At 39.7% G+C, this 11,915-nt stretch overlaps 1 protein-coding gene across 1 annotated transcript in view; it reads right to left on the bottom strand.

The window, feature by feature from the left end:
• Positions 1–11,915, bottom strand: part of LOC104385576 (protein-glutamine gamma-glutamyltransferase E-like) — a 14,950-nt gene that overhangs the window by 1,691 nt on the left and 1,344 nt on the right. Inside the window, exons 2-12 of the mRNA XM_009994043.1 lie at positions 11,035–11,208; positions 10,591–10,830; positions 7,638–7,756; positions 6,742–6,870; positions 6,398–6,578; positions 6,019–6,154; positions 4,307–4,410; positions 3,959–4,201; positions 2,424–2,741; positions 1,327–1,490; positions 497–621 (exon numbers count right to left, since the gene is read on the bottom strand). Coding sequence (XP_009992345.1) covers positions 497–621; positions 1,327–1,490; positions 2,424–2,741; positions 3,959–4,201; positions 4,307–4,410; positions 6,019–6,154; positions 6,398–6,578; positions 6,742–6,870; positions 7,638–7,756; positions 10,591–10,830; positions 11,035–11,208 — 1,933 coding nt within the window. The remainder of the gene's footprint in view (positions 1–496; positions 622–1,326; positions 1,491–2,423; positions 2,742–3,958; positions 4,202–4,306; positions 4,411–6,018; positions 6,155–6,397; positions 6,579–6,741; positions 6,871–7,637; positions 7,757–10,590; positions 10,831–11,034; positions 11,209–11,915) is intronic.

Below are 11,915 nucleotides of genomic sequence, written 5' to 3' on the forward strand. Positions count from 1 at the left end.
GCTCCTGCTCCCGCTGCCGGCGGGGTCCGGACCCGCCGGGGGCAGGAGGAGCTCAGGCCTCGCCCGGCCCCGCCATCATCCAGGCCAGGCGTTGTACACGTTTGTACATACTTGTCTATATTTTTCCCTCATCCCATGTGTTACCGCCCTTTTCTGCTTCTAGTCTTAATTTCCAGCCTTTAAGCCTCTCTTCCTTACCCCCCTTTGCCCCCCTGGAGGGTGGGGGTGATGCAGAGCGGCTCTGCCCTCCGGTTCCTGGGGGGCCCTGACCACCAAGAGACCAGCGAGGAAAACTTTGAGCAGTTTAAGAAGTTCCTACATGGTACAAAAATTATTGAGAAATAGTAATATCTCAATATGTATTTGGTGGCATTTTAATTTTCATAAATAAAAAATTTGAAAAACACCGTTCAACCATGATTTCTATGTACTGAGAAAGTAGGGATGCCGTTGGTCGTGTTAGGAGCACCGAGTAAATGATACATCTTTTACTTACTGTATCTTGACCTGCTGGTTCATCAGAGTCACCATCAGCACGCAGCGGCTGACGGGCTCAGGGAGGGGGTTGGCGTAGGAGATCTCCAGAGTGACAGCTTTGTTCACCACGACGTGCCGGGGGATCTAAATGGCAAAGGGACATTGCTGGTCACTCGCTGTTCTGCAGTCAGACTTTGGTGGAGCTGGGAGTCGAACATCTCTCACATTTGAGGATGAATGAGGCATTGGTAAGAGCAGTAAAATCTAGCTGAGGCTTGGTGTACCTTTTCTGATACTTGAAGCTGGATTTGGATTAGCTAAATAGTGTTGTCAACCTGTATATAATATTTTGTGCATAATTTCAGAGAAATAGAGCCCTGACTATACAGACCCATCTCATTAAACCTGTTTGGTCTTGGGATTGCTGAGTGACTTTTATTTGGCACATAATTGATTAGGATCAAAGTGTTAAAACAATATAAACTGGCTCTAGGGTTAAGTGTTTGTTTTTTTTAGGAATAGACAAAGTTGTTTAAAGGCAGCACAAGCATTTGGCAGTACCTAGAACACAGATGAAAACGAGTTATGTGAACGTAAAGCAGTGGCAGGTGGCTGGGAAGAAAGTAACGGAGCTCTTCTGAAGAACAGAGGGTAGATTGGGGCAAAGATTCAGAATTGGTCTCTCACATGCATACTTTCTCAACTTAGGGAGGCAGAATTTTAGAGCAACATCTGAAATTGCAGCCTAAATTAATGCATTTGTCCCCAAATTCTCATCTTCAGATCTGAGCTCCACAAATACTCTCTAGTTCTTTATCTGTTCAGGACATAAAGGAGAGGATTTTTTACCTTAATGATAATATTTGTGTCTTCTAAAATGATTGTCTTCTCCACCAGCAACTTTACCCCATGCATGTGCATGACTTCACACAAAGCAGTGACTTGGATCCTTTTGTCAGTCGTCAGATACTTTCCATAATAAGAATAAGGGATCTTTACCCGGATGTTTTTTCCTGGAATTCAAACATATATTTAGGAACCATTACATTCTCAAAGAATGCTGAAGAAATGAGAGCTGTTGTGAAGGATTTTAAAATTATTAAACAGAAGATAAGACAGCTAAGTCTGTTTCTCTTTCTTGTGAAACTGGTTGTGTATTTCCCTCCTCTTGTGATCCTTTCCCACTTGAACTCATTTGACCCTTTTAGTTTTGAAGGGAGGATTTTGGCCTGAAACTGAGGGAATCTGCTCGTCTGTATTTTACTAGATTCCTGTCCCTTTGTATTTCTTACAATTAGAGGTATAACCGCTTTTATCTGTTCCTTCCTTATATCCTGTTTGTTTTACCTCAGTCAAGAAGAAAGCTTGGGTCAAGTTTCACAGCCTTTTCAAGTGATCTGGTCAGGTTCTTATTGTAGTCCTACAACTTTTCTGCTGCATATGGAAAAAATGTTTATTTTGTAGCCCCTGGGGATGAAAAAGATTTCTCTAATAGTTTTAATAGCCTTGACTCCCCCTACCCTGCCCTGAGAGAGTTTTGCTGTAACTTTCAACCTTTGTCTTAAGTAATTTCTACCAAAGTGTTGCCTGTTGAGTGCCAGAAAGCACAGTGCAGATGTTTTTGTTGAAAGAGTATGGCATGTTCCTATATGTGTAATAATCACCACAGACAGACTCACACACATATTGTGTTGCTTCTGGAGCTATAGTATAAATGTAGCCTTCTGTAGAACGTTTCATGAGACCTTAAATTTCTGGTTGAACTAGTGAAAGTTTTCAGAGGAAAAAAATATTGTAGTCATAAATGGTGCTATTAAGAGATAGAACAAGCAGATACATTCACTACAAGGCTGATATAGGCGTGATACTGATGTTTCTTCCTTCCACTTGTCTTCATGTGGCTAATAATGGGGCTATATAGGGTCCTTAGAGACATTAGGAGTTACCTTGTTTGGAACGAAGATCCACAGAAGTGGTTGCCTTCAGGATCTCTGTCACTGCTCTCCTTGTGTACAGGACGGTTGATGCACTCATGTCCACCTTCACAGTCTTGTGGTCAGAAGTTAGGTTGTTGAGAGTTAAGATTAGGATAATGTCTTTGCCAAACACTGGAGGTTCAGCCAGCTTGAATTTTCCAGAGATCCCAGGGTTTCTAATTGTCTCTGAAGGCCTTTCATCTGGAGATTCTGTGCGTCCTTCTGTGATGTTTGATCCAAATATCTTGGCCAGGGCCTTTTTATAAACTTGTCTTTCCTCAGATGAACCTGGTTGAAGGAGACAACCAAGTAAAATTCAGTCTTTCGTTGCTGTTGCACCTATGCTTTGTAAAGGCTTTTGGAATGATCTAGGGTGGCAGCTCTGCATCACCCAGAAACCTGCAATATCTAAAAGTTAAATGTATTTTTATTAGGCTTCTGTTCAGGTTTTCACAGGAAAATAATAAACGTTCTGTAGTAAGGTAAGTCACTAAAATAAGTAGAATGCATTTGTATTTGTTTATGTTGCAAGATTTATTTTTCTTGGGTCTGAACATGCAGTAGTGTGCTGTTACTTTGCTAATCTGATGGGAACCAGCATCTGTATTAAATATGGTTGCACTAGAGGCATAAATACCAGATATTCTTCTTCCTGCAAACATATGGCTCTGCAGTTCTTTTCCTCTGCTGCGTTTTTTTACTAAATACGGATGAATGGCACTTAATATCTTTTCTGCTTCCTAGTAGTTTTGTTTCCAGAATCCAGTGGTGTGGAGACTGAGTCTGCTGGTAGTGCAGACACCTAACAACCCATGGCTGGATGTCAGGGCAGAAGTACAAGAAAATCTAACTCCATGAATTTGTACAGTCAGAGAGGGAGTTGGAGTCTGAGTCCTGGGGGGGGACAGGTTGTGAGGGACTCTCCAAAAGGAAATATGAGGAGTTGGAATGAACACAGCAAGAAAGAACTTATTTGCTGAGAGAGACTGAGCATGAGGTTGTATGGGAGGTGGATGTCTTGTGTTAGAGGACTGAAATGTAAGGTTTTGGATTAGTGGTTTGATTGCTGCTGCACTCCCTCTGACAGATATGCTGGAAAACTAGTACTTACTGATCTTTAACCTCCCATAGTACAGACCTGTGCAGTTTGTGATACAGGATAGACTCAGTTTTAAGACTTTTTGGTATGACAGCTTGAGGGTTTGTTAGACTTGGATAGTAAGATGTATTTTAATAGCCCTGTATATATTGTGTGTATATCACATTTTGTACTTCTGTGTAAGGAACTAAAGTGTGGTTTGTATTGTGTTTTACGAAGGAAACAGCTAATTACACAAAACCAGAAATATTATACCCACGGTATTAAGAAAGTATTCTGAGAATGCTGGCAGAAAAACTTTTCTGAATTAAGGGGAGAGATGCTCAAATGCAACCCATCCTAGTACCCAGAATTCAGTAGGACATAATTGTAATAACAAGGAGATAATTCATGATAATTCTTTTACCTTCTGGATATTTGTAGTTAGAGGTGACATCCACACGGGAATTGCTATCTACAGCTTTGGTGCTGATAAATCTGCCAATTATTTCAGTATCACAATAAACTCTTTTCTTAGTTCCATCATTGTATACAATCCATCTGTTGCAGTCAGCATTCACCTCTGTGTACACAAATAAGGTGTCGTAATCCAAGTCTACATCTCCTTCTTTGATGGCCGTGACAGATGCAGGGCCACACTGAAATAATCCTAAAACATGAAAAAAACAAACAAACAAAACAACCAACAAACTTTATCAGTTGTGCTCAGTTTGAAGAAGGAATGTTAAGTCATGCGAAGAATTTTCACTGTTACCTCTGCTTTGTTCTTGTGGAGTTGCATCTAAAACCTGCCACCCGTTGTATGGTGTTCCGAGGTCTGGGCGAATGAACCAGCTCTCATTCCAGACGTGGTAGTCCCTGGAGGCAAAGAACAGTGTCTAGAAAGCATAGAAATACAGAGTCATACAAGCTTCCAATGTGAAAGGAGTAGGGGATTTTGTTTTTTAAAGATTCCATAAGATGTTACACAGCTCACTGTCTCTTCTAAGGGATAGGTTTGCTGCCTGCTTTTGAGGTGCAGACCTTGCCCTCAGGGTGGGGAGGGAGAGAAGACAGATGTCAGCAGCTCCATTTGGGAGTAGTGTGATCTATAGTGAAAGAATTAAACCTTCAATATAGTCAATACTTGGTGAAAGGGTTCAGTAACCTTCAGATGTGGGAAATGCTTAATTTAAACAAACTTAAAATAGCTATACTGGCACCAATCAAATGCTCATAAATAGTTCATCTACAGTAGTGTGCAGCAGCAGAGGTTCAGAATAGAGGTAAGAACAGCATGTGAATAGAATAACCCTTTCCCTAAGGTGCTGTACTATTTCTAGCAGTCATAGATTTAAGCACTGTCTGAATTAATCTTTACATAAAGATGACTGGGTTTAAAGGTTGCTAGTCATCTTATTCTCTATGAATCTCTTTTGTCCTGTTCAAAAACTCTTTATAGGTCTCCCCCCCCCCCCTCCCCCAAGAGGTTCCAGCAGTAATGAGTTGCACAAATTCTGAAAGGAAAGGGTATCATGAAAGATGGGTAAAAAGTAGGTCACACACAGGATGACCCAGAAAAGATTTGGATGAATCTTTTTCACGGGCTAGTACTTTGAAGGGAGCGAGGAGGTGAAAGACTTTCCATATTCTTCAACTTCATACACTAGGTGAAAGGAAGCAGACTAAGTAAAGATGATACTTTTGACATAAGCCTAGTGTGCACAGAGACTTTGAGCTATATGATACACCCTTGGGCTTAGTTAGTTCACTTTCTGAAAAGTTAAGTGGCTGCAGAGTAGAGACTTTAAAACTGAAGGGCAACTGAAGGCTAAAAGAGTATTATTTAAAGAATATAATGTTACTTTGGCTACTCAAATTTTGGGGCCTCGATTCATGAGTAGGGATCATTTGCAGTTTTCAGCACTGGACTAGAATGTCCAACCACTGGAGAGTGGGTTGTTCTCTCTTTCAGCTCTCACAAAGGGAAGGTCTAGCTAAAGGAGAGCTGGAAGACTTCTCAGAGAGGGTCCCATCTAAATAGAGAGGATGACAGGTCAAGCTGAGAAGCACAGGCTTTAGCTGTGTGATGAGGGGCAGTTATGGCAGCAGTAACCCAGTTAAGAACATGCAAGGTACACAGCTGCAGTATTAGGAACAAGACTTGTTAGGTATCAGTAATCACAAGAGCTTTAGTTAATGATACATTGGCAATGAAAGCATACTTTGTAAAAAGTTTAGATTTTTTAAAAGAAAGTTGCAACTTCTTTGAGGTCAGAAACTGCAAAAAGTTAGCTTGTCTGGTTGTTTGGAGTAACATGTCTCAAAACCATAAAATAAGTTTTCTTTCCAAATAGATATATCATGTATTAATTTAGACGTTTGCATTAATTTTTATCCACTCAGTTGCTTTTGTACTACTAGTGTTCATGTTATTGTCTCATAAATCCTCTCTATTATTAGTGAGATGCAAAAAATTATATTTACCATGTAGAATCCTTGCCAATATTAAGACTCTTTCCAGAGCTGTCATAGTACTTATCAATACTCAGGTTTCTGTCCACATCATGGGCAGAATTAAAGTTTGAAATCAAACGAGTTGGAATCCCCAAGCACCTCAGAACTGAAATATATTAAAAAAAAACAAAAAAAACACCACAATAACACAAAAACCACACACAGAATTAATTCAAAGATTGCAAATAGCTGAGAAACAAATTTAAGTGGTTTTTTTTTGTGATTCTTCAGCATTTTCAGTCTTTCAGAGCACTGTTCCTCTTGTAGAATTAATTGCTTTGTCATTTTGATAAAGCCAGAGGTCACAAGTGACTCTGTTTCACCACAGACCTCTATTCTTAAAGCTTACCTGTACACATCACACCTGCAAAAACCCAGCACTGGCCATACTGCACAGGCTTGTAGTTGTCCTGACGCCACTTCTGGAGGATTACCACACTGCCATCCCATCTGGATGGATTCTCATGTGAGTGAAAACTTCCTTGCCATTTTCCAAGGAGAACTCCATTATCATTATCATTTCCATTGATCTAAAAATAGGCCAATGGATAGAAAGTACAAAATCAATGGTGTGTAATGCTCCATAACTAGTTAATTATATTGCTTAAGGTGCAGGTGGCTGAGTCACAGTGATATAACCTAATGGTTTCTGCTTAAGCATGTGGAATTAAGAATAAGGTGCCCATTTCTTACCATAGAACTGATTACTCTGCCCACATATTTGGGATCTCCTCTTCGGGATACATCAATGGCTGGGTCCTGACGATAGTACAGGCTCAGATCAAGCATGGTAAGACAGATGTTCAGAAGGTGATCTTGAAACTGTGATCAGATGAGGTAAATTTTTAAGAAAATAGTTTCACAAACAGAATTAGGGGAGATTCTACTGCAGTTCCTAGTGTGCAGTTCACACTGTGGTAATGTCTAATGACAGGGCTAACTAAACAAAGCAAAAACCTGGCAGGATGCCTTCTGCCATCAGAAGAGATGACTGCAGTAAAACTAAAACTGCCAAGCTTATCCTGACTGCAGTTAGGAGAGTCTCTAGAGTTACATTCCTGGAAGCATTCAAGGTGGATTTGGATGGGACTTTGAGCAACCTGATCAAGTTGAAGTTGTCCCTGCACATTGCAGGGAGGTCAGACTAAATTATCTTTAAAGGTTCCTTCCAACCCAAACCATTGTATGCCAATGTCAGTTCTCGCCCATTGTAACAGCATTAGAAAAACAGTGAATGTATTGGATCCACTCAACTACGTTGTCACTTGTACTAAGGATGCTTTGGTCACAGATGAGGTCCATGCTTGCTCCATGAGCTTCAAGCTCAAGTGCAAGTCAGTCCTAGCTGCAGGGCTGAGCTGACCCATCTCTCTTGCCAAAGTCCTATCAGGTACCCAGTAAGCAATCCATGAGTGAGTCTAGCCAGGTTTGTTCAGTTTTCTTACAAGCAGGCATAGCTGCCAGAGCAACGTTCCTGCTGCAAGGAATTTGGACTTGATGATCCTCAGAGGTCCCTTCCAATCCCTGTGATTCTATGTTAAGAGAAAATGCCATTGAATAAGAGTCCGGATTAATTCCTTACAGCTTACCTGTCCATAGTACCATCCTCTTGCTTCAATGTACTTTGCATTGCCCACAAAGATGATTCCATTTTCATTTAGAACATATTCTTGTCTCTCATTTTCATTAGTCATGTAGACATCATCACCTGAAAATCATGTTGGACATGCTGAGAATATTCTCAGATCAGAATTCTCACTTTAAGATGAGAATACTGGCAACCTTTCAAAAATATTTGTATCTTGATTTAGCAAGAGGAAAACTATGCATTGGAAAATGCATCATTACAGCTCTTGGAACATGTACAGTTCAGTGAAAATACCTGCTATTGTATCTGGCCGAGGGGTGTGGGGAGAGGGGGGAATAAATGTTACTTTCCTTTTTTTCTCCCTAATTTTAGTATAGTCTTTGTCCATTATTTAAATGTCCCCTATCTGTACATTGTGTTTTTGTGAGGAAGATGGAGAAAAGTCCAGGCTAGCTCAATGAATTTTTCTGCCTTCTCAGAGTAGTTAGAAGTAGAGTAGACATCTGAGAAAATCACACAGATGACACTTTTCTTTGTTTCCCAGTCATGCTTGTCATGTTTTAAGATTCTTAAATTAAGATCTCTCCTTGCCTGATCCAAAGAGCCATCAGGAATGCTGTTAGGATAGCCTGCAAGGCTTCTGATTTCCCTATTACTCCTTGGTTTCCCTAGTTTACAGCACAGTATATAGCTGCTGTGAAAGCATTGGCTTCCCACACATCTTTGTTTTGATCTCTCTATAGGTAGCCATATCAACTTAGCTCTGTGTTTGATTTTGTAATATTTTTTATTTTTTTTTTCTGAAAGCTTCAGGATTTCATAAAATACATATAAAAATCAGCTTTTCTATTTATTTTCTGTTTCTCTTTACCTTCCTATAGGAACTTCCCATCCCTTCCTGTGAATAAAAGACTGAATAATTTACTTTAAAAATTATATTGCAGCATGCAAATCTGTTCTTATAGTGCCTATCCTTTTTTTTTTTTTCTTATCATCATTGCTGGTTCCCAAGCTCAAAAGCCAGCATGGGCATGGAGCACTGTGTGCAGTTCCATGTGCTGCCCTTAAAAAAGGTGTGGACCAGCTGGGAAGAGTGATAAGAGCACTGAGAATGCTCATTGCTTCTGAAGTACAATTTATAAAAAAAAAAAAAAAAAAAAAAAAAGAATTTACTCAGAATTACTTAACATAGTGGAAAAAATGAAGATGAGGAATGGGGCAAACATGGTAATCAAATCCAGAAGTTCTTGTGAAGACTAGGGGGAACACAAATCTGTTTTTGCTGCCTGTCATATGTGGGATGAGAAGTTATATGTTGAAATAAAAGCAAAAGATATTTGGCTAGTTAATAGGAATAAATAAATAAATAATGGAAATACTAGTGTTTTCAAGAAAAGAGTTGCCTGGAGAGGTGCTGGAGCTTCCCTAATGGCTGATCATTAAGAAGCAATTCAAGAATTACTTAAGAGCTAAACTGAACTGGCCCTGGACTGTGGTGAACTGGGTAACTTCCTAAGATACTTCTAGCCCTGTGAGTTTATGATGCTGAGCAATCTAAAGGTGCTTCTCTAATCTCTTGAAGAACATATTTTTTTCTAAGGTTTATATACTCTCAGTTACAATGTTCAAGAGCCAGTTGTGTAATAAATATACTTACTTTTTTTGTAACAATAGTATCCTACCAACTCAGAGCAAAATTAGCATTAGTTTAAAAGAAAAAAAAAAGACGAACCCACAACACACCAAGAAATTATTCAAATATGCCTAAATGGTAACAATCCCTTCTGTTATCTTCAATACACATGGAGAAAAAAACCTGCAATCAGCCACAATAGGCCTCTTTTTCGACAGTAATAGAAGACAGGCGACTATACACCTAATCCTCTACTAAATTAGTTCCTTTTAATATAGAAAAAAAAAGTTATATATTCTCTCTTCTCATTCTGAAATCAAATTTTATCCTGACAGTGAGAAACAATCAGGATGTAGGTTTCTATTTATAGTTTTTAATCAATATGTAAGTATGCTTTCTAACGTACACTTCTAGTAATTTCTTCATATAATCTTTGCCACAGAAACAAGTGGCAAGTTATCAGACATCTGGGGAAAAGACATTCTACAAAATTCTCAAACATGCGTATCCTTTTATCCCCTAAAGCTTTACCATGGACGTGTTCACTTGTGAGCTATAGATAAGCAGTGTGTGATTGTTCATTTAATGAATGATTAGCACTCTTAATTCTAGTAGCTAATTGTACATTCCTTCAGTAGCTTCTGATGTATTTGTTAGTGGCCCTTGACTAACATGGTCACAGAAGAAAGTAGTAGATTATTATAGTTCCTTTTATTTTATAAGCTGTTTAGTTGCTTGGCTGGCTAAGAGCTCCCTTAACTCTCGAGTGGAGTATTTTAAGGCTAATTACTTTGCATATTTGCAAAATCTGAGTTTAGGGATTTGCATTTCTCCTGCAACATGCTGAGGCTGCAGAAATAAAAAAATGGAGTTGCAAGGGATGTCACTTTTAAACCCATGATGAAAGATGGGGAGATGACAATCTTTGGGCTAGCCCTGTCAGTTTTTGTAGAGTCAGTTGAGCTGTTGTCTTTGTGGTTAGCATCTACAAGAGCAGTTTTGCTTTGATGTAGGTGCAAGTCAGTTGTGTTACTTTGTGCTTGCTTCAGGTTCTGAGGAGTACATGCACTTAAGTAAGTCTGTCAGCCCTTGTCTACTGAGAAAGTGAGCTGCTCAGTCCTGAAAAAAGAATCTGTGATACCACCCCACATAGCATATTTCATTAGGATAAAAACAGCGTTGGGGGGTGGCAGTAGCTTTTTAATATAGTAAAAGTGAATTTCTGAAGAGATAGCCAAGATTGCTGCTGGTGGTGACCAGCAATGAAAGTATGAAAACAAACAGGTCAGGTATGTTCAAGAGCAAAGGCATTGGTACCTACCTGGACACCAAGGATTGAAGAGTAACACAAACTGCCCAAGGAACCTGGAAAAGATTGTGCTCCCTGAAGTGACTTGGAGGGTGAGATTGTAGCGCCCAATGACAGCGTTGGCTGGGCTGGATATTGTGAAGTTCATATACCCAGACTCGCTGGGCCCTTGGGCAGCACTCCAGCCACTTGCCCCCACCTCAGAGAGGTTAAATACAGCCCTTGTACGATGAGATTCGGAGGGGTATGGTCCTGCCAGAAAGAAGGTGTAATTGGTTTCTGTTTCAGAGTGTTCTTGTCAATATTAACCTCACTCTTGAAATGAGCATGTTGAGGGAGAAAAAGCATTAAAAATATGTGAAGAACAACTTCATCTCTAAATAGAATAAGGGGAGAACTACAAAGAATAAAGATTACAGTTCTGTGAGCATGTGGATTAAGCCAAGGGAGTGTTACCTATTTCAGTGACAAATCCTAGGGTCTCCCCAGTCTGCTGTGGTCTGTTGAAGTACAGCGTGATAGCAAAGGCTTGTCCTCGCCTTACAGTCAGCTCAGTGTTGGCATATCTGTCAGTATGGTGTGCCCTTGCATTTACTGATGGCTGCCAGCTGATATGTGTTGGTGTTAGGTCTGTAAAACATGAGACAAGACATGAAGAAGCCAGCAAGGAAAGAAGTAATTTGCTGGTAAATGGCATGATGAGGTTGCTAAAAGCTATTACCTTTCACCAGAGGAAGGGCAATTGAAAGCAGACACTCCATTAAATTGATGAAGCCTAGTAGTTAATAACTGAAATTTTTGCTTGGGTTTTGTTACAGGGCTGTCATACACCAAGGACTTGCATACTTCTATACTGTGTTGGATGCTGGTTTATAACTTGACTTAGAAAAAAAAAATAATAAAAAAAATATGTAATTACAGGGTCGAATCAGTATTATTTCATTGTCTGCACCAAATAAAGTGGCCTGTAGCCCCTCTACACTTTCAAGCAATAGAACAAGAGGAAATAGCCTCAAGTCGTGCCAGAGAGCTTTAGATTGGATATTAGGAAATATGTCTTTACTGAAAGAGTTATCAGGCTCTGGCACAAGCTGCCCAGGGGAATGGTAGAGTCACCATCCCTGGAGGTATTTAAAAGATGTGTAGATGTGGTGCTGGGGGACCTGGTTTAGTGGTGGACTTGGCACTGTGCTAGATTAACAGTTGTAATTGATGATCTTAAAGGTCTTTTCCAATCAAAATTATTCTATCTATTTTTAGTGACCCCTGAAATGGCTGTTAGGACATCTTACTTTTCCTGCTTATATTTTAATGGTATTTGGCCTTGAGTAGGGAAA

This window comes from Chaetura pelagica, unplaced genomic scaffold, assembly GCF_000747805.2.
Source record: "Chaetura pelagica isolate M959 unplaced genomic scaffold, ChaPel_1.0 scaffold493, whole genome shotgun sequence".
In the NCBI taxonomy this organism is placed as follows: Eukaryota; Metazoa; Chordata; class Aves; order Apodiformes; family Apodidae; genus Chaetura; species Chaetura pelagica.